General features: G+C 42.8%; 1 protein-coding gene across 1 annotated transcript in view; it reads right to left on the bottom strand.

Annotated features, from left to right (window-relative positions):
* Positions 1 to 22,983, bottom strand: part of scel (sciellin) — an 89,078-nt gene that overhangs the window by 7,074 nt on the left and 59,021 nt on the right. Inside the window, exons 15-25 of the mRNA XM_080198130.1 lie at positions 22,695 to 22,778; positions 20,792 to 20,878; positions 18,262 to 18,333; positions 15,111 to 15,194; positions 13,729 to 13,812; positions 12,427 to 12,513; positions 11,320 to 11,397; positions 8,493 to 8,573; positions 6,917 to 6,988; positions 4,073 to 4,181; positions 1,147 to 1,249 (exon numbers count right to left, since the gene is read on the bottom strand). Of these exons, the coding sequence (XP_080054256.1) occupies positions 1,147 to 1,249; positions 4,073 to 4,181; positions 6,917 to 6,988; positions 8,493 to 8,573; positions 11,320 to 11,397; positions 12,427 to 12,513; positions 13,729 to 13,812; positions 15,111 to 15,194; positions 18,262 to 18,333; positions 20,792 to 20,878; positions 22,695 to 22,778 (941 nt within the window). The remainder of the gene's footprint in view (positions 1 to 1,146; positions 1,250 to 4,072; positions 4,182 to 6,916; positions 6,989 to 8,492; positions 8,574 to 11,319; positions 11,398 to 12,426; positions 12,514 to 13,728; positions 13,813 to 15,110; positions 15,195 to 18,261; positions 18,334 to 20,791; positions 20,879 to 22,694; positions 22,779 to 22,983) is intronic.

Here is a 22,983-nt window from a genome sequence, read left to right as displayed (position 1 = left end):
TGACCACCATACCACACAACCCTGCCACAGCAACTTCCGCAAGAAGTATCGGATCATCGACACAGATGCCATCATCTCAAGTGGGAACATCATCCACTAGGTACACGGTACATACTCTTGCAACTCGGCCAATGTAGACTACCTGATATGCTACAGGAAAGGATGTCCCGAGGCATGGCTCATTGGGGAGATCATGCAGATGCTATGACAACGGATGAATGAACACTGCTCGACAATCACCAGGCAGGAGTTTCCCTTCCTGTTCAGGAACACTTCAGCAGTCAAGGGCATTCAGCCTCTGATCTTTGGATAAGTGTTCTCCAAGGCGGCCTTCAAGACACACGACAATGCAAAATTGCCAAGCAGAAACTGATAGCCAAGTTCTGCACACATGAGGACAACCTCAATCTGGATCTTTGGTTCATATCACACTATGTGTAACCCCCATGATTTGCCTGGGCTTGCAAAATCTCACAAGCTGTTCTGGCCTGAGACAATACACATCTCTTTAACCTGTCATTATCCCTCTCTCCACTCGCATTGTCTGTACCTGTAAAGACATAATTACCTGCAAAGACTCACATTCCAACCATTATTTTGCAATTGAGTCTATGTCTATATATACCCTGTTTGAGAGCCCAACTCCCTCTCACCTGATGAAGGAGCAGCACTCTGAAATCTCATGTTACCAAATAAACCAAATCTCATGTTACCAAATAAACCTGTTGGACTTTAACCCGTTGTTGTGAGATTTCTTTACTATTTTGAAGAACAAAGATGTTCTCCTTGGTGTGCGGGTTCAATTTATCCCTCCAACACCATCAGAAAAAGATTTTGCATGTCATTGCTGTTTGTGGGGGCTTGCCATGTGGAAATTGGCTTCTTCAAGCGTTAAATAAAAAGTAATTTGGACAACCCTGCATTGAAAAATGCACTGGATAAATACAAGTTGACAAAGGGCAGGGATTTTCTGGATGGGCTGAATGGCCTATTCCTGGTCCGATGTAACATTTGCTTTCTTGTGATTTGCGATAGCATCCAGCTCCTACGGACTGTTCCACAACAGCTGGAGCTTTTACTGAGATTTCAATGATTAAAAGAGCAAGACTTAATATTTTATGAAGCAAAATTAACTCTGCCACTTACTCTTTATTTTATCGTAGCAGGGCTCGCAGTGTACTGTACGGTGGTGAACCCAGAAGCTGTCTCCAGCGCTCAGATTTTCGAGAGAAGAGTTGCAAACTTGACACTGCAGTAAAATAAAATGTAATGCTAATTATTCTGTGAACCGGAGAACACTCCTTTGCAATCAATGAACTATTGCAGCAAAAGCAAATTAAACATGAGCGCACTTAATTGGAACCAAAGGATTTTATTAAACAAGAAAGAGTGCAGGAAAGATTTACTAGGATGCTACCGGGTCTTAATAGTTTGAGTCATAAGGAGAGGTTGGGTAGACTGGGGCTTTTTTCCCTGGAGCGTAGGAGGCTGAGGGGTGATCTTATAAAAGTCTATGAAATAATAAGGGGCATAGATCAGATAGATAGTCAACATCTGTCCCAAAGGTAGGGGAGTCTAAAACTAGAGGGCATAGGTTTAAGGTGAGAGGGATAATTTACGAAATGGTCCAAAGGGGCAATTTTTTCACTTAAAAGTCGGTGAGTGTCTGGAGTGAGCTGACAGAGGCAATAATCGAGATGGGTACAATTTTGTCTTTTAAAATACATTTAGCTGTTTACTTGTTTCAATTGAGATTAATTCCAAAATGTAACAGGGAAACAGTCTTGAATTTGAGAACAGTAGGGAGGGGGATGGTGTTACTTGTCCATTATGCAGACTTCTTCTTTTGTCTATCTTTTGCACGCTGTTTCTTCTATCTCTATATGTCTAAGATGGCTTCTGTATCATGTGATTGGCCTTCACCGCACAGTCAGTGGGTTTCTCTCTTACCTGTTTTAGAAGCTTTACAGATTAACAGTGGCCTCCAACTAATGAGAAGGTGAATGTCTTGCATCCTGTTAGCCATTATGATAACTGAAGATTAGTGTCTCAACGAAGCAGGATGTAATTATAGCAGATAGGGATCCTAAACACCCTTATTACATCAAAGCTTTGCTAATCTCTCATTGTTCCTGGCAGTTTCTGTAATCAAAAAGTCTACTGGCCCATTTCCTTCTGTTTCGGAGAGAGTTCAGATGGACAGAGTAAAGTCGATCAGGGTAACTGCCTACAGCCAAATCTCCTGGCAAAGCTGCATTCAGACATTTACAGAATTGGCCAATCTATAAATCAGATGATTTCTGCAGCCATTTTAATCATTAGTGCCTAGCTTGGCAAAACTTCATTAAAATAGTTTAATGCGTGTCTGACCAGCCGATGAAATTAAATATTAATATTCTGCATGCAAATATCACATCAGCATAACACCTCATGGGGCGGCACGGTGGTTAGCACTGCTGCCTCACAGCATCGGGGACCCGGCTTCAATTCTCAGCTTGGTTCGCTGTCTGTGTGGAGTTTACACATTCTCCCCGTGTCTGTGTAGGTTTCCTCCAAGCACTCCAATTTCCTCCCACATTCCAAAGATAAGTGGGTTAGGCTGTTTGGCCATGCTAAATCGCCCCTTAGTGTCAGGGGATTGGCAGGGCAAATATGTGGGGTTGCAGGAATAGGGCCTGTGGTGGGATTGTGCTGATGCAGACTCGATGGGCTGAATGGCCTCCTTCTGCACCGTAGGTATTCTATGATTTTATTATTCTTTTGAAATGGGCCAATTAGGTCAAGGTCACTTATGGATGGACAGCAAAGGTTGGCCTTGCTGGTGATGCAACAAAAAATGAACTTGATGTCAATTATTGGTTAACAGTTGGGAAGAGAATTTACAGGTTGGCAAATGCTTATAATTCCCCAACTCAGTCTATTGGGAAGTGATTAGATATCAAAGTAAGGAAGAACAGTCAGGAAATCCCTGGCTTGTTTTCTCTTCAGGGAAACGCTTTTTTCAAAAACATTCCTGCAATTTAATGCCTGAGGAATGACAGATGTATACTTGACTTGCAACCCTTTCATGTAGATCAGGCTTATCTAACTCACAATCCAGACTGTGGCCTGAGATTGGGAGCGAGACACACACACACATACACACACACACACCCCATCTTACTTTAATTGTCATTTTTATTAATTATTCTTTTCTTTAAATTATTAATTTGTTGCTTTATTTTTGCTCAGCAAGTTGTTTCATTTCCTTATCGTCAACTTTAAAAAAAATCATGTATCTTCCCATATTCATATTTTTCCAAAATCTGCTCATCGGCCCCTTGAGTGAGAAAAAAATAGAAATGGGATTCCCCCGCTCCACCCCTTTATCCCCCACTCCATGCAAGAAGATTGAACAATCCTGATGCAGATGGTTAAACAGACATAAAGAGGTTAATTTTGACTTTGGGTCAAATTTTGCTTCTTGTGGTATACTGTGAGCCAAAGTCAAAATTATGCAAAATGTTAGACTTTGCGTGTGGGTCTGTGGCACTACACATGGTGGTTTCTCGATAGTGACCAAGTCTTGAAGGAGGGATTGATTAATCCTGAATAGATATCCTTCATTTTCCCAATGGAGTGACTGGGAAAAGGTGTGCACACCTCATCATAAATTTAAGTTTATTTATTAGTGTCACAAGCGGGCTTACATTAACACTGCAATGAAGCTACTGTGAAAATCCCCTAGTTGCCACACTCTGCCACCTGTTTGGGTACACTGAGAGAGAATTTAGTATGGCCAATACACCTAACCAGCACGTCTTTCAGACTGTAGAAGGAAACTGGAGCACTTGGAAACACATGCAGACATAGGGAGAAAGTACAGACTCCACACGCACACAGTCACCCAAGCCGGGAATTGGACCCAGGCCCCTGTCGCTGTGAGGCAGCGGCGTTAACTACTGTGCCACCGTGCTAGGCCTGAAAACAATGTTAAAGTTCAAAAATTACATTAGTTGTTAGTGAGGGTTAGCGATGACAGCACGTGAATCTATAAGAAGCAATTTCATTATTCCACAACACCATCTTGTACCTTAAAGCACGTTGCATGGCAATTAATGTTCAGTTCCTCCAAGATCATTTTTGGACTCTGGTTGATGGGCTTGTAGCAATGGCTGCATAGGTTTTTATCCTTGGATCTCCTGCAAACCAAACACCAGAACTTAATACAAGAACAATATCACTTCAAAGCTATTGGCAAGGCACCGGAAGATCACCATTGGTGCCTCCCTTATACTCAAAGCGATTCAGCTGCTTCCGAGACAAGGAGAGAAAAAAGTGAAGGTGAAGCAAAATTTTATCTTTTTCTGATCGCATTTGCGATCCCGTGTGCTGTTGCATTTTGTAGTCTAGGGTGAAAAATTTACAAACCGCAAATCGTTTTGTGAAATGTGGCCAAGAATGAAACTGGCACAGATGGGCAGTTGCCATTGCCATGTGCTAGGTACAGATTTGAATCTTACTTCAGACGGTCCCCTGTCTGAGTTGCAAGTGCAAAGCAGATACTGTCACGTTTACAATCAAAGAACAAAGGGAAAAAAATAACTACGGGCTGGGGTAATTCCTGACTCCTCTGATCAGAGAGCTGCCCTGGTATGTATCATATGCCAGCCATGTCAGTCACAAGCATTATTGCAGGCAGTCAGAGAAGAAGGAAGTAAAAACAAAATCCAGAAAACTGAAGACAAAGTTATCCACCTGATGATGGCAAAGGGTTGAGTTTTCGTCACCGAGGCCAGGAACTCAAGCCAGGAAATTTCCCAACTCGCCACACTTACCTCATTCCCCGGATGGTGTGACCTATGTTCTGGGGACAGGGGGTGGGATGGATTCAGATCCTCTGCCCCCGGAAGCAGAGCAAAGGTAGCCACTGGCCGAGGCAGTTTGGTGACAAGGCCTGATTCGGTTTTCTGGTGCTTCATCCCAGTTATTTGGTTACGTCTTAGGTTGTCCAACCCTAACCTGTCACACTCCATCATCCCTCCCCCCACCTATTTCCCATGTCACCTCCATGTATCAATGCCAACTCATGTCACTCCCAGTGTCCACTTATGCCCCCATCCCAAATCAATACCAACTTAAGACTCCACTGACCCCCAATGGCCTCTCATACTGCCCATGCCAACTTATGGTCCTTTCATGCCATCAACCCAGTTTACATTATGTATTGAATCAATGAAGTCTATAATGACAATAACATATATGAAAATGGTTAAAAATACCACCAAATCATAAATCTATAACCCTATTACAGTGTAACAAAATCCATTTAAGTATCAATAACAAACTTTTAAACTTAACATCTCTTAATCCCGTGCAAATAAGCACTACAACATTGACAAGACAAATACATTTTATAACCACATAAACATGTCAATCAAGTTATTAATTTCCTTAGGCAGTGGAAACAAACTCTACTTACCCAATCCTTTTCAGAGCACCTCAGCTAAGCAGCTATAATGACGATCTGTTGAGTGGCACCATCAGTTGGCATGGGACAAGCATAGGTAAGGCCTTTTAAAGTTAGCTCTCAAAAGTTCCCCAAATCTAGACTATGGTTTGTAAGTCACCTGAGGCCTATAAACTACCAGTCATGGAGAAGCTGCCCGACTACTAAATTTCCCTAGAGAGTGGGTGCTTGCAGATGCCTCCTTCCATAATGGAGAAGGCCACCTAAGATGTAAAGATACTGGGGTCATTATCCACACACTTATCCTGCACCAGTGAAAATTGACAGTGCCAGAAGGAGGCAGAACTCCTGGAATCGGGTCCTGTCAATCTTTTTTAAATGGCTCCAGAGTCCTTCTGACAGCAAGAATCCAGCCCAAAGTGCCAGTCACTGCAATTTAACCTATAATTTTAACAAAAAATAATTCCACGTGCTTGGTAGCTATATTCCAGGTATTATCTAAACAAGCACAAAATAGTGTAAATTAGGATTCTCACAGCTATCGTGGATCTGGGAGGGCAGCACCAGGGTACATGCTTGGCCAGGGAGTGAGGATTTGGGAGCAGAAAGGGTAAGGGAACATAAACTCTGTTCCTTCCTGCCTACAATCCATGTTGATGAGCAATCAGATGGAAACATCTTGGGGCTGGATTTTCCCAATGGGCCTGGATTTTCCCAATGGGCCTGAGAACTGTGCTATTAGGTGTGGATCAGAAACCCATATTGTATAGGAAGCTGTGAATCAATATGGCCTTCCCTGGAGCACCTAATGGTCACATGTTATTTTCTGGTTGGGCTGGATGGCCACGAGACCTTCCAGCTTGGAAGGAACCGTAAGTTACCAAGATATCCTCTCTCCAACTTTTCAAGCTTTGAAATAAAAAATGATGTTGGGGAAATCCTTCTATAGGGCGGGTTGTATCTGGGCAGATATAGGAGCCTCTAAGCTTGCCTGGAGTGTTGGCCTCCAGTCTGCCATCTTCCAGTAGCAAAACTTGCCTCCACCATCTCTGGGAACCTAGAGATTAACTGGAAAATCCCAATCCCACCACCTCCTCAATTCTGTCTGGGAAAATGGCCCAGGCAGTTTGGAACTGGGGAACAGGCATGCGGGGGGCTCAAAATCCAGACTAAGTCTTCTCCACCCTTGTTTCATGACCTTATCGAAAGGAATGGTTGGTGCTTTTGCATCTATTGGCCGGAAGAAGACCTTTAAAATCTGAAGTGCCCCAAGAAATTTTCGTTCCAATGAGTTAAACTCAAACAACCCTCGTTTACATCAGACGTGACTGTGAGCTAGACCATAAATTATATTCTTATCAGCAATAGAGAAGTAGGTCAGAACATTGAACGAGCATGTCAATAAATTGGGCAAAGTCTCGATGGTACAAAATCGGAGTGTTCAAAAATAATGATTTTCTTCCTTACTGTTCAGCGCTGGTGAAGGCAGTAGTTAAACTGATCACTTTTGCGGGAATCTTGCCGTCTGAAAGAGATGAGCTACAGAAAACAAAAACAGTGAATTGCATTAGTTATTGTGCGATTATCTTTTAAGATCTATGTTCCTTTTTCACGAGCCGCTTTTTGGACCTACATCTGGCACCTCGCAGGCAGCACGTATCCCCATCAAGAAAGACAAGGTTAGTACAAAACAGGGCCTTTGGTCTTGTTAAAAATTCAGCTGCCAGAGTTTGCCTCCCTCAGCAGCAGTCAAAATGTCAGAAGGTAGGTGGGCAGGTGATGGAGGGGCAGACGTAGAGGATGGGATTATCAGTGAGGGGTGGAAGGGGAGGGTTTACAGTGGCTGGTGACAGTTAGGGAGTTTAATATAGAATCATAGAATTCTACAGTACAGAAGGAGGTCATTCAGCCCATCAAGTCTGCACCAACCACAATCCCGCCCAGACCCTATCCCTATAATCCCATGCATTTACCCTAATTGGTCCTCTGACCAATTAGGAGCAATTTAGCATGGCCAATCCACCTAAACCACTTTGGACTGTGGGAGAAAGCCAGAGCACCTGGAAGAAACCCACGCAGACACAGGGAGAACGTGCAAACTCCACACAGACAATGACCCAAGCCGGGATTGTGAAGCAGCAGTACTAACCACGGTCCTGCCCAACTGTTGGGGCAGTTGGTGGCTCACTCCTGTATTTGCAACGCCTGTAGAGTCTTGAGAGGAGCCAAACATGTATATTGTTCTGGTTCAATTTTAGATTGGATATTTTCCAGAGTTTTTTTGGGGGGCACTTGGCATTGGCCTGAGAAATCGGGACCTTGAACACCCAAAAACAGGCGCAACAGGATCCAGTTGAAAGGAATTTCCTTCCTCTGACTCTGAACTCCTGAATGCATACAACCATCTGGGCCCAATTGTCTAGAATTATCTCCTTTCAAGCTCTCCATCTCCAAGACAGTGTAGTGGCCAAGGAAACCTGCAAAGCTGCACCAAAATGGAGTGACTGGAGAACTCCCAAATATTGGGCTCAGTAACTCATTGCCATCATGTTAGTGCTGGGCTGGGGGAGAGGAGGGGAGGGATGCCAATGTGAAGGCAGAAAGAAATGGGCCGCTGCTAGTGTCCTTGCAGCAATTAAAGGTCTGTAAGTCTTGGGGGTGGGATGGGAGGTAATGCAAGGGTCAGAGAGGGGGATGGGTTTGAGGGAGCAATTGGTGCTAAAAAATTCTGAGCAGACACATGGGCAAGAAAACTTCACCAAGAAATACGGCAGTGTTAAATGTCATTTTAGAAACACATTTTAGATGAGAAATATCAATATGGCACTTTTAATGTGCAATAAATTCCCCTGTGTCATTAAATTCTGCTACAAACTCCATTCGGAATGGCCAGTTGTTGCTCTTTGGCAAGCTACCACTCTGTGTGGCATTGCATGGGCATTTTTACATATTTGGCTTTTTGATCAGAAATGAAGTGTCGTCATCTTAGATTCTAAAGTAGTTAGATGCTTAAGGCGTAAAGAATTCCCAACAAAGGGAGTACCTGGAATTCTTATTCTTTTGCTGAGTATAACTCAGTGCTTTGTAGGATGGTGATTCATCAGCAATTTGCTTAGGTGGAAGGCTGCGATACAAACATAATTGATCATTTGTTGCATCTCAGTAAAACATACTCTGTTCAGTATTCCTCTTCATATTCGCATATTTTTCTCTGTGTCTTAAACATCTTCAACATATCAGACCAGATTCACCTCATTAATATTTATTTGCTTATCACTCAGTTGATAACACAATTTGTAATTTTATCTAGACAAATCTTCAGACATGGTTACGCATATAAATCAAAGTGCATCATAGTACAAGTCAGCCACTGCAACAGGATGCCAACTTCCATCTCCCTTTGCACAGAATTATCTGGATTTTGCCTTGTATGCTGAGTGAAGTAAGTATAACTCAGCTTTCCTGCAATGTAGTCAATGGAATTGTTACAGTATGAATATTGCATCTTTAATATCAACAATCTATCTTTTTTGTTTGACATTCATCATTTCTACTTGTTGCTTTCTTTCCACCATTCATTGCTTATTTATCGCTTTTGATGCAGCTTACTGTCATAAATAGAGTAGCTTTAAATCATCTATATTTGTATTTGTGGGTATGAGAAACAAGGTATAGCTTTAAGCGAGTTTAATGTTGTGTTTATGTGTAAGAAAGGGTTAAGCTTTAGTTTGCTTTACGCTAAACAAAGCTGCCTACATGTTTGTGGGATTTGGCCACTTTAAATGTGGGGCAGCTCAGTGGCACAGTGGTTAGCATTGCTGACTTACAGCGCCAGGGACCGGGTTCAATTCCGGCCTCAAGTGACTGAGTGTGTGGAGATTACATGTTCCCCCCGTGTTTGCTCTAGTGCTCTGGTTTTCTCCCACAGTCCAAAGATATGTAGCTTAGGTAGATTGGCCAATTGCGCCTTAGTGTCAGGAGAACTAGCAGGGTAAATATATGGGGTTGTGGAGATAGGGCCTGGGTAGGATTGTGGTTGGTGCAGACTCAATGGACCGAATGGCCTCCTTCTGCAATGTAGGGATTCAATGATTGTATGATTCTAAACATTGCCTGCATTGTGATTAGATAGTTCATGATGTGAAAACAAATGACGTTTAAAGAAAAACTTGGCTGTTGCTTAGCAACCAGAAGGCAGCCTATGTTAGAAAGAACTTTTGAGTTTAATTTGAAACTGGACCCAGAAGGAATTGGACAGAACAGGAGAGCTGCAAAAATCAGACTTCCCGAAAGAACAAAGGAAAATCCAAAAACCAGAGAGTTGGGACAAAAGATGTCTCAGGAAGACAGTTAAGATAAAGGATCAAAGAAGTTGAACAAGGTCCTGTTGGGTGAAGTTAAAGTAAAAAGCAGAAGAACTGCTCTGAGTTGAAGAGACAGCTGCAAGACCCAAATTTTAACTAAAAAAGCCAGACATCTGAGGTAAATCAAAAGTGTGGTGATATCTTAATGCAGCCTGTGAAGCAATAGTGTTCTACTGGTGTGGTTGGGTACCTGAGAGATTGTGTGGAAGATTGAAAGTACATGGTAATCCAAATCACAGGAATATAGAAAGTAGGGATTGAAAGCCTGGAAGTGGATTCTTGGTGAAGGCATCTGAGAGAATGCTTTGTTTGGGAGAAGATTCTAAGGCGTGGTTTTCTGAGAGTGGAGTTTGGAAACACTTGTGTGGAAGTTAGCGTTCTAGTGAGACCAGTTGGCTCAGTGTGTTAAGAATGCTTGGGTTGGGGGACATTTGTTGGGGGGGGCAAGGGGAGTGATTTGATGAAAAATTGGCATAAGTTGTATTGAGTGGCGTTTGTCAGAGTGTGGTGTGTCTGACCACATTTCACTTATGGATTTACCTGGACTGTATATTTATTGAGAATATAAGAATTTAAGATATATTTTGTAACTGGTGTTATCCATTCAAATCTGTGTACATATGCAGCCCATCGAGTCTGTATAGACTCTCCAACAGAGCATCTCTCCTCAGCCACATCACTGTAACCTCATGTTTTTACCCTGACAATCCCCCTGACAGTAAGGGGGAATTTAGCATGGCCAATCAACCTAACCCACACATCTTTGGACTGTGGGAGGAGCACCCAAAGTAAACCCATGCAGACATGGGGAGAACATGCAAACTGCACACAGTCACCCAAGGCTGGAATCAAACTTGGCCCCCTGGTGCTGTGGAGCAGCAGTGCTAACCATGGTGCTACCGTGCCACCCAAGAAGCTGACATATCAAGGCGTCATCAGGCACATGCAGGATTTTTCTGTATTCCAGGGACAATGAGGTTTTCACCACTCTGGCTGCAGTCTGCTGCCTCAGCAAAAATCTCTGACCCTCCAGAAAGGATGGGCTGTATTGGTATGAAGATATGATGTGGAGATGCCAGTGTTGGACTGGGGTAAACACATAAGAAGTCTCACAACACCAGGTTAACACCACCCAGCTGACGAAGGAACAGCATTTCAAAAGCTAGTGGTGTTTACTACCAAATAAACCTGTTGGAGTTTAACCTGGTGTTGTGAGGCTTCTTACTTGGTATGAAGATACGCAGGTATGTTATAATCCCAGTCAGGTCGCAGAATGGAAACCTGACTCAATTGACCGTAGTATATATTTTTTGTTTAGAGATGTAAATTAACATGGTTACCAGACTACCAACTGACTTTTAACAAGGAATAAAACATTTATTCATCTAGAAAAGATTAACTGTAATGTATGACTCCTTCACCCCACCTATATATTTACACAGCCCAGAATGGAGAAGGCACACAGAGACAAGAAGAGAAAAAGCAGATGGGGATTGGTATAATTACCTGTTTTCCTTGTAGGATGACCGAGAATTATACTGTTCTGGTTCTGAGATTGGGCTCTTCTCATTGAGTGAATTAGAGCTGAAACAGACAAGCATCCATGAAGATTTTCCACACTAACTGCATGTGTACATCTCACTGAACACATTTACTATAAATTGGTGAAATATCGCCACATCCCACATCTGAATTATTAAAGAATTTACCAAGATTCTGAGGGGTATGTTAGCTTCAGTCAATTGTGTGAAATGGAAGATATCCGATTAACTGAGGGCATATAATGGAGTTACAATAATAAAAATTATATTATGGTTAAAATTACCCCCATCTGTGATTTACAAAAGCTTTAGCTCAGCAGTTTGAACAAAATAAATAAGAATGTTTACTTTGATTGACATCGTTATGAAGTTACAATACCTTATTCTTTTTGTGATCTCTTTTGTCAATGGCTAATGGTTAAATGGTATGAAGTGAGTAAAACTTCTATTCCCATCTGATAGACATTTTAAAGGGTTGTAGGAACATTGGTTTTCTTCAAAGCAGATTTCTGAATGAGTGTCTTATTCCTCAGCATTTTAAAACTTCCCATTGTTAAATGGTTCATTGGTACATAGTGCAGACTGGATGAGTGGGCTATAGATGCCATGGAGATGACATGGAGACAATGGAGGGGTTAGGAAAGACTTGGAGGTGGCATGGTGTTGGCATGAATGTGATATGGAGTCTATGGACGTATAGCAGGGGCATGGATAAAAATCTTTTAAACTTGCCTTTCAAAAGGTTTCTCAATCTGAATTATGGTGTGTGACTCCTTCGAGGTATCATGAACCATGAGTGTTCCAGAAGCTGGCACAATTCCATGAAAATTGTGACAATGGAGCTGGCCAGGTCTGGAATGAACCTACACCTTTATCTTGCGCCAAGGAAAATTGCCAACACCACCAAATTACAGTACAACTCAACTCTACACAGATTTTACCCTTTTTAAGTCAAGCGTTAACTTGCTGTTGTTGAAACACGTGCTAATTAGTTCATTCTGGACCATAATGAAGGCAGGGTTGGTTGTAGCTGGCCCTCTATGAAATGTTGAGAGGGATGCATATTAAGTACCTGGAGGTCCTCCTTGTTTTGGTGTAAGAGGTTGGTGACTTATTGGCTGAAGATTCGTCTTTGGGAAGAGCTTGCTCAATCGTGGACCTAAGGTTAAAAAAACTATGAGTGATTTATTCTGCATACAATTTAATTGCCATTTTCTGATATTTCATCCTGCAACAATGTACATCCTGTGGAACACTGATTTTTAGTGCAAAAAACACTTGGACCTATTATTTTACATTGCTTTTCCCACAGTCTTTTGCACCAATTCCATTAAAGCTCTACTGTTTAATTGCAACATTCCACCCCCATCCCAAAGACTGGGGAACATGAGTTTCCTGTATTTAGGTCAGTTATAAACAAATTTTAGTCTCAACATGATCCAATCTCATATTTCTGGTGTTTCATGGTGATGTCATAGAATCATAGAATCCCTACAGTGCAGAATGGGGCCATTTGGCCCATTGAGTCTGCACTGACAACAATCCCACCCAGGCCCTATCCCCATAAACTCCACATATTTACCTCGCTAATAGAGTCATAGAGGTTGATAGCATGGAAACAGGCCCTTTGGCCCAACTTGTCCATGCTGCCCCTTTTTTTAACCACTATGCTAGTCCCAATTTCCTGCATTTGGCCCATGTTCCTCTATACCATCTTACCCATGTAACTGTCTAAACGCTTTTTAAAAAACAAAATTGTACCAGCCTCTACTATCACCTCTGGCGGCTTGTTCCAATCTCTCTAACCCACGCATCCCAGGACACTAAGGGTCAATTTAGCACGGCCAGTGAACCTAACCTAATCTTTGGACTGTGGGAGAAAACCAGAGCACCTGGAGGAAACCCACGCAGACATGGGGAGAACGTGCAGATTCCACACAGACAGTGACCCAAGCTGGGAATCGAACCCTGGAGCTGCGAGGCAGCAGTGCTAACCACTGTGCCATCATATTGCTTCATTGTTCCTCACTGAGACTGCCATTTTATTCCTTTTGTCGTTAAAAGCATTTCCACAGCATCAGAATGAGTAAAGAATGAAAAGCCTCCATGATTGAATTTCTTAAGCCTGTTTCTGAAAGATCTTCTATTTTTTGCTGGGCTTCAAATGTTTAATCTTCCAGCATTAAAAAAACAAAATATTGCAAAAGCCCCTCACTTTCCTTGGGCCCTGATAGTCTACAGATTTCTGCTCATTTGACCATGTTCATTTTGACACTGTTCTTCCACCACAAAAGTGTTAGGGTTCAACCTACTCGAGACGGTCACTGAACAGCGAATGGAATTGCAACAAAGGCTCTGCAGTGCAAGACAATACCTGGTGCTTCTCAGAACGGAATCAGGAGATGATTTTATGATTGTAGTGGCGGTAGTTTCGACATTGTCCCAGTCTCCACTTTTTCTGTCAAAAGGAGACAAGATGCAAGTCAAACAGTGTAGCATAAACTATAGGAATACAACTTTTTAGAATTCTCCTGAGTCTTCTGCTGCTTTCCGATAGCCTCAGGGTAAATATGTGTGTGTTAGGTTGATTGGCCATGCTAAATTGCTCCCATGTGTCTGCTATAAAACATTTGCCCCAATTGACCTTGTGAACTCCAGCAGGGTCCAAGCTGGTAGCCACTGGTGTTCATAGCCTTACAGTTACTGCTTATAATGTCTGACCAAAATTTGATTCCTTCATTGGGCGAGCTTGTCTGTAGGGGTGAGAGGTCCCCGGTTGCTAGCCACAATTATTTAAATGAGGCCTAAGGATAAATTTTTTAGAATACTCAGGGCAATTGAAATACTGTTTTTTTAGATCATATTTATTTGATTTTCCCACCACAGCTCATGGAGAAGACTAACTTGAAAGATAATCGCAAAATCTCAGCTAGGGGAGCAGCCAAAGGCTAAAATTGACTCAGTGACTTGGCAATAGGACAGGTCATCCAGAGTTTGTAACTTGAATTGGATCCTACTCTACAGTATTAACCAGTGATTTCTGTTGAACAGTGGACATGAGTGGGCATGTTTTGAGGTCAGTGTGAGGTTTGGTTTTGAAGCCCTCTGCATGACCAACCTCCTGCTGACAATCAGTCTAGACCCATCATCTCAGAACATGATCCTCCAGGTCAAGAATTGAATCAATACTGATGCCCAAGAAAACATACTCCTCGTCGATGCCCTAAAGAGGACGATGGTGACCATGGACTTCCATTGGATTGGTCCATGATTATCCTTGACATGGTATTGCAGCGGTTTGCCATTACCTTCTGCAGTTTGGATGACCAGGAAACTCTTCTACTTTTACCACCTGCTGTCAGGCATATTGGAAGGATCTACAAGCTAGGATCTTCCCAGAGTGGGACTTGAACCCAGAGCTTCTGGGCCACAAGTAGGGACACTATCAGTGCACCACAAGATCTCCAGACACTATAATCACATTCCATTAAAAGTTAACACCTTTACAGGAGGAGAGAAACATTTAGAAAGAGAATTTTGTTTTACTTTGTACAATTTGATAAAAGATGTAATAATCAATTAACAGCCTGTCCAATTCTTACTTTAATTGAAGTCAAATTATACAGAATTTTATAGAGAAAAATATTTCCCCATCATGTGTTCTTAATAACGGAACAAAATTAATTTTTAGGAAAATCAAGATTGGCTACATTGAATACTGTTTGATATGACTACCTTGGATGGATTGTGCAATACCTGGAGGTTCTTGAGTTTGGATCAAAGGTTGTTTTTGTGCTTGTGATGGTGTAAGAGCTCTCATTGTCCGAGTCATCATTGTTGCTGTTCAAAAGAGAAAACAAAAATAAAGCAGCCCATTATAAGAGTGTGGTAATTTAAAAAGGAATTATTTATTTCCCTTCGCTACAGTGTCATCCCCAGCATGCTGTTCTACACCTTCAACTATCACGTTCCCTATACTTGGGTTGCAGGAATTTTATCGTAATAAGCTAGAGGGACAAGTTTCCCTTTTCTTGGGTACATATTTCCTCACTATGAGTCCCATAGCATCAGATGAGTTCAGGAATTCAGGAGGTTGGTAATCACAAGACATGAGCTCCAGGGTCTACCACCGATGGGCTCAACATCTCAGAGCTTCAGAATATTTCAGCAATAGGTCTGCAAAGCCCGAGTCCATTCAATTCATCCAACCCTGAACTCTGCTCCCAAATTTGGAGGAAGCTTGACACTGACGCCCACTCCAGTAAAAGGTACAAGACAAGCTCCTTGTTTGCATTTTAAAACTGCAGTATGTGTACAAGTTCTTTCTGGCTTGAATAGAAAAGGGAACTTTTATTTTTAAGGCTTTGATGATCTTGGTCTTTATGTAAAGGTGGCATGGTGGCACAGTGGTTAGCACTGCTGCCTCACAGCACCAGGGACCTGGGTTCGATTCCCTGCTTGGGTCACTATCTGTGTGGAGTTTGCACATTCTCCTCATGTCTGTGTGGGTTTCTTCCAGGTGCTCTGGTTTCCTCCCACACTCCAAAGATGTGCGGGTTAGGCTGATTGGCCTTGCTAAATTGCTCCTTAATATCAAGGGGTTACTATGGTAAATAAGTAGGATTATAGGGATAGGGCCTGGGTGGGATTGTGATCGATGCAGACTCAATGGGCCGAATGGCCTCCTTCTGCATTGTAGGGATTCTATGATTTAAAAAATAGATAATAAGCTTTTAAGAGAAATCAGCATTTGTCTTAAAAAAACAAATTTATTTGGTAACAAAAACCACATCGATATGCGCAATCAGCTTAGAGATCCTAAGAACATAAGAACATAAGAAATAGGAGCAGGAGTAGGCCATCTAGCCCCTCGAGCCTGCCCCGCCATTCAATAAGATCATGGCTGATCTGTCGTGGCTCAGTTCCACATTCCCGCCCTCTCCCCATAACCCTTAATCCTCTCGCTTATCAAAAACCCATCAACCCGCATCTTAAATATATTTAGCGAGGCAGCCTCCACCACTTCAACGGGCAGAGAATTCCAGAGATTCACCACCCTTTGAGTGAAGAAGTTACTCCTCAACTCCGTTCTAAACCGCCCCCCCTTTATCTTGAGGCTGTGCCGTCTGGTCCTACTGTCCTTTCTGAGCGGGAAGAGCCTCTCCACCTCTATCCTATCCATCCCATTCATCATCTTATACGTCTCAATGAGATCTCCCCTCATTCTTCTAAACTCTAACGAGTACAAGCCTAGTTTATTCAGCCTCTCAACTTGGATCCTCTCCACTTGGAGCTGGCTGTTTGCGGTGTCGATGGTAGTCATGATGTGGAGATGCCGGCATTGGACTGGAGTAAACACAGTAGGAAGTCTCACAACACCAGGTTAAAGTCCAACAGGTTTATTTGGTAGCAAAATAAACCTGTTGGACTTTAACCTGGTGTTGTGAGACTTCTTACTGTGCTTACCCCAGTCCAATGCTGGCATCTCCACATCATTAAAAAAAACAGTTCACTTAGAGATGGTTAAGAATGCAGGGGGTGTGATAGCTCCCTCTGAGATGAGTGAGGATACTAATATTGACAGATGATGGAGGGACCAAGGCTTGGACCACGAAAGATTGTACTTTTTGGTTGAGCATTAAGAAGAACAACACAGCCATGTCTTTGAAAAATGGAGAAAGATGGGATGGAATTTGAGAGCCCTATCACAATGCAGTGGGGCAGGGAAGTACGGTGAGCCAATCAAAAGTCTCTGGTGGAGGGGCTGTAAAATTCAAGCAATGGTTTTCCCTGGCCCACAACATTCATGGACAAGATCAAGATGGAAATCCACAGTTGTCTTAGGTTAAGTTGATAGTTAGGAAAGCAAATGCAATGTTAGCATTCATTTTGAGAGGACGAGAAGGCAAAAGCAAGCATGTACTACTGAGACTGTATAAGGCTCTGGTCCGACCACATTTGGAATATTGTGAGCAAATTTGGGCCTTTTAAGGAAGGACGTACTGGCCTTGGAGAGGGTTCTGAGGAGGTTCACAAGAACGATCCCGGGAATGAAAAGCTTGATGTATCAGGAGCATTTGAGGTCTCTGTGTCTTTACTCAATAGTGTTTAGAAAGATGAGGGGATCTCATTGAAAATTACAGAATACTGAAGGTCTTGGATAGAGTGGTCATGGGGAAGATGTTTCTATTAGTAGGAGAGATTAGGATCCACGGGCACAGCCTCAGAGTAAAGAGTTGACCCTTTAGAACCAAGACGAGGAGGAATTTCTTCAGCCAGAGAGCGGTGAATCTGTGGAATTCATTGCCACAGAATGCTATGAAGGCCAGGTCATTGAGTGTATTCAAGACAGAAATAGAAATGTTCTTGATTCATAAGGGGATCAAAGGTTACAGGGAAAAGGCAAGAGAATGGGGTTGAGAAACATATCAGCCACATTTGAAGCAGACTTGATGGGCCAAATGGCCTAATTCTGCTCTTATATCTTGTGGTTTTATGGAAAAATGGTGTGGACAAGATAACACAATTGGTTAAATCTGGGCTAGTAATAGGAAAACAAGCAAGTCTCCCACTCTGGACTGAAGAAGGGACTGGGCTTGGCTTTTTTTTAAATCCTCCAACTTGCCGCCAACTCAAAGCCCAACCACTTGAATAAGAAAGTGAAAGAATCCCACTCACTGTGAAACATTGCCTAGCAAAGACTGGCAAGTTTCAGAGGAGAGGACAAAAATCAGCAAACACCAACGTAAAACATAAGATGTTGAGCAAATTACCCAACATGTGAACAGAAAATGTCCTGAACACTTTCCTTTGCAATCTTGACAAGAGCGTGCAATTTCGTTACAAACTGCAAATTTCCTTAGCAGGAACTAACTACATTAATGGACAATGTCGGGCATCATAGTACCTGGAATTTCTTGGGTTAAAAGTTGTTTTAGTGCTTGTGGTAGTGCTCGAGTTGAGTTCATCCCAATCTCCACTAAGCATTGTAAAAAAGAAAAATAGACGTTTTAAATACCACGCTGCAAAGTGTAACGATTTCCAACAATTAATGATTTACATTTATTTTCCACCATTCTTCCTGTCTCAAAGCCATCCAGTCGCAGACTATTAGCTAGTCAAATCATGACTGGAGACCAATTGCTTAGGAGGGCATGTTGATTGTTCCTTTAAGGGCAACACAGCAGAGTATGGGGGGGTAGGGGGAGGGGAGGGGTGGAGAGGTGTGCTCCAAGTGGGGAGTTTTCCGAGGGCAGAGATATTTAGAGTTAGCTGCAAACATGTAGCGCTTGAAGATTATGGAATAAATCCCATTTTGTGCACTGATTAAAAATTCTGAAAAGCATTTCATTACAGAGGGCCACAAGAGTAAGCCAGGTTCACGGGGGAGTTACTTTTACACAGCCAGTGATCTGAAAAATGGATCATCAGTCACTCTGCAGCTTGCCTATCTTTCCCTGCATTGATTGCAAAGAATAAAGCAAGAAACATAGAAGATAGGAGCAGAAGGAGGCCATTTGGCCCTTCGAGCCTGCACCACTGTTCATCACGATCATAGCCTAATCCTGCTTTCTCCCCATAATCTTTGACCCCATTTGCCCCAAGTGCTATATCCAACCACTTCTTGAATACATTCAATGTTTTGACATCAACTGCTTCCTGTGGCAATGAATTCCTCAAGCTCACCACTCTTTGGGTGATGAAATCTCTCCTCACTCCATCCTAAAAGGTCTACCCTGAATCCTCAGAGTGTGAGCCCTGGTTCTGGACTCCCCCACCATCAGGAACATCCTCCCTGCGTCTACCCTGTCCAGTCCTCTTAGAATTTTATGGGTCTCCATGAGATTCCCTCCTCATTCGTCTGAACTCCAGTGAAAGTAATCCTGAGCTAGTCAATCACTCCTCATACATCAGTCCCACCATCCCTGGAATCAGCTTGGTCCCCAGAGAGTTCCCTAACAAACAGATAATCCACCCATTGCATTACTCAGCGTGGAGAGAAGACAAAAATTTACTTCTGTATCAGTGAAGGTTAAAAAAACCTTTGTTTCCCCATCAAAGGTTAAAAATGCATCAAAAGATCTTATCCAGGTAAAAAGCTGGGCTTGCTTTAGCTGGTCCCTCACTCTCGGATAGGAGAGGGTGAATCCAGCCAGGGTTACTACATCTGATAATCATTCAATGATACATGTGTAGATGTCAGCGAGCATCACATCAGGCATTGTCCCAAACAACATTGTTGTCCTCATCAAGAGAAGAATAAGGCCAGTGTTAATGACAGCCCATTGAAAAATGCAGTGAATTAAAACAAATGACTTCATCCCTTTCCAACTGTCGCTCCAGTCCTTTTTATGCAACACAATATTACACCACAGCACACCCATGCTCTTTATACTTCTCAGAACTAGAGGGCACAGCGTCAAAATAAAGGGGGGGGGTGCAGTTTAGATCAAAGTTGAGCAGGAACTTCTTCACTCAAACGGTGGTGAATCTCTGGAATTCTCTGCCCGTTGAAGTGGTGGAGGCTACCTCGCTAAATATATTTAAGTCACGGGTAGATAGGTTTCTGATAGACCTGGGAATTAAGGGTTATTGGGAGAAAGCGGGCAAGTGGAACTGATCCACTTCAGATCAGCCATGATCTTATTGAATGGTGGGGCAGGCTCGAAGGGCTAGATGGCCTACTCCTGCTCCTATTTCTTATGTCCTTATACTTGCTCTCTGGAAACTCACAATAAAAGGCTGGGTCAGCTGACTGAGCGACTTCTGCCACTTTCCTCCCACCACCTACCCAACCCCCCAACCCCCGATTACAACCTTCCCTCTTGGGAACATATTTCTCTGTGTTAGTCCCAACATAGCAGCTGCCATCATGAATTCAGAACATCAGCAAACATAAACACGAGCTCTAGGTTCATGAGGGGGCTGGACAGAGTCGACAGGGAGAAACTGTTCCCCCTCACAAAAGGATCACACGTGGGAGGGCACAGATTTAAAGCGATTTGCAAAAGAAGCAATTACGAGGGGAGAGAAAACTCTCTCACTCAGCGAGCGGTTCAGGTCTGGAATACTGCGCCTAGAAATCGAGCCATTTAAGACATTAGATGATTACTTGAATAGAAACAATGTGCAGAAGGTACGGGGAAAGGGCAGGCGAATGGTGCTAAGACATGGTGCTCGTTTGGAGAGCTAGTACAGCCACAATGGGCCAAATAGCCTCCTTCTGCATTGTAACAATTCTGTGATACCATCCCTTGGTTCAGAGCTCCAAAGGTTGCATCAGTTGGTCCACAAAGTCTCAATCCATTCAATCCATCCAGTCTTGAATACAGCTCCAATGCTGGGAGGCATATTTACACCGATTCACACTCTTGGGCAAATACAAGAAAATCTAATTCTAATCCAGGTTTACTGTGTTGAAGTTGTTGTCACAATACCTGGATTTCCTTGGGTTAAATGTTGATTTTGTGCTTGTAGTGGTTGTAGTGGTGTACGAGTTGGATTTGTCCCAATCTTCAGTGATCCTGTTAAAAAAAAACATTGTTTCAAATACACCACATTCTTTAGTGACATTTAAAAATTCTTGCTTTACTTTTATTCTTCTCCATCCTTCCCCGGATCATATACCTTTCCATCTGATCAAAATTCCTGACTGAAGATCCATTGTCGAGAAGGACCACAAGAGTGATCCAGGATCACAGGGTGGTAATCTGGAAAGCGGATCACCAATCCTTTATAGATCTCAAGTCATTTTCATTCCACTCAAAGAGTGAGGCTAATGGGTACATGGTTTAGGCAGAGTTAATTGTGTTAAAGGACACATTTATATAATAGGATAGCTGGGCCTCTTTGACGTTGGGTCAAAGGTTGTTTTTATGCCCGCTGTTATGGAATAGCTGGTATTGCCTCGCTTACCACCATTTCTGTTAAAAAGAGAAAGGCCGAAAGTTTCCCGTCTCTCCGGCCGCAGGAATCGTAGCGGGCCAGACGCAAAATTCAGTGGACCATGGAAGGCCCATTGAGCTTAGGTAAAAATTTCCAGTCATTGAGACGCACCATAGGAAGCATTCTTTCTGATTGTATTACAACTTGGTATGGCTCCTGCTCCGTCCAAAACCGCAAGAAACTTCAAAGGATCATGAAAAAGACCCAGTCTATCACGCAAACCAGCCTCCTATCCACTGACTCTGCCCACACTTTCCGCTGCCTTGGCAAAGCAACCAGCATAATCGTGGACCCTACACACCCTGGGCATTCTCTCTTACACCTTCTTCCTTCAAGGAAAAGATACAAAAGTCTGAGGTCACATCCCGACCGACTCAAGAACAGCTTCTTCCCTGCTGCCATCAGACTTATGAATGGACTTACCTCGCATTAAGTTAATCTTTCTCTACAGCCTAGCTATGGCTGTAACACTATATACTGCACTCTCTTCTTTCCTTCTCTATTTATGGTATGCTTTGTCTGTACATGGTGCAAGAAATAATACTTTTTTACTGTATACTAATCAATGTGACGATAATAATCAAATCAAATTAACCCTGCACAGAATTAAAGACTTTCTAGGACTTCACTGCAGAGTATATCAATTTTTAAAAGATAATTATTTGCTTTGAATTAATAATTCTCAGTACCCTGATACACAAATACAAACACTACACCTGCCCACAAGGAGGCAGACATATTGTTAAGTGTCTGGTCCCTGTTCGCAAGGTATCAGATTAACAGTGAGCAGGTACACCGTGATGCATGATTCTGGTACAGCTGTTGCCTCAGTTCAGCAAAAATAAAATGGGGGACAATGGTTCTAACCATTATATCCAAGGCTGGTACAAGAATGGGCAACATGGTGGCACAGTGGTTAGCGCTTGGCTGCCTCAGAGTTCCAAGGGCTTGGGTTCAATTCCCGGCTTGGGTCATTGTCTGTGTGGAGTTTGCATGTTCTCTCTGTGTCGCGTGGGTTTCCTCCAGTTACCTCTCACTGTCCGAAAGACATGCTGGTTAGGTGCATTGGCCATATTAAATTGCCCCTTAGCATCCCAGGATGCTTAGTTTAGAGGGATTAGCAGGGTAAATATGTGGGGTTACAGGGATAAGGACTAGATGGAATTGTTGTCGGTGCAGACTCGATGGGCTGAAGGGCCTTCTTCTGCACTGCAGGGTTTCTATAATTCTAAAACTTCTATAAAGAATTAGAAGGTCATCAACAGATCATCATGTCGGAGGATTACAAAGAATGGCACAGCACCAATAATGTCAACATGAATCTGAAGGATTATGAAGGGGTGCCAATTATCTGATCCAAAATGTCATCTGTAGGAAGGGTGTTTCTGAACTTACCTCTTAGACTTGGCTGGCAGGGACGGTGACAGATCGATCAGACTTGAAGTTCTAACTGGAGTAGTTGGTGTCGCATCCGGACTTCTTAAACAAGAGCAGAATTGGCAAAAGCCACAATTCCAACATTACTGCAAAGTTCTGGTAATCTCAATCTACATTACAGAGGGGAAAGTGATCGGGATTCTCCGGTCGTTCACGCCACCATAAGCGAGGATGGAGAATGTGACGTTCAACCGATTCTCCAGTCACTGCAGCGGGAACTAGTGAACGATCGGAGAATTCCAACCAG

The sequence above is a fragment of the Carcharhinus amblyrhynchos genome, chromosome 10, assembly GCF_965287045.1.
Source record: "Carcharhinus amblyrhynchos chromosome 10, sCarAmb.v2.hapA, whole genome shotgun sequence".
Classification (NCBI taxonomy): domain Eukaryota; kingdom Metazoa; phylum Chordata; class Chondrichthyes; order Carcharhiniformes; family Carcharhinidae; genus Carcharhinus; species Carcharhinus amblyrhynchos.
This window is presented reverse-complemented; position numbering and strand designations above follow the sequence as displayed.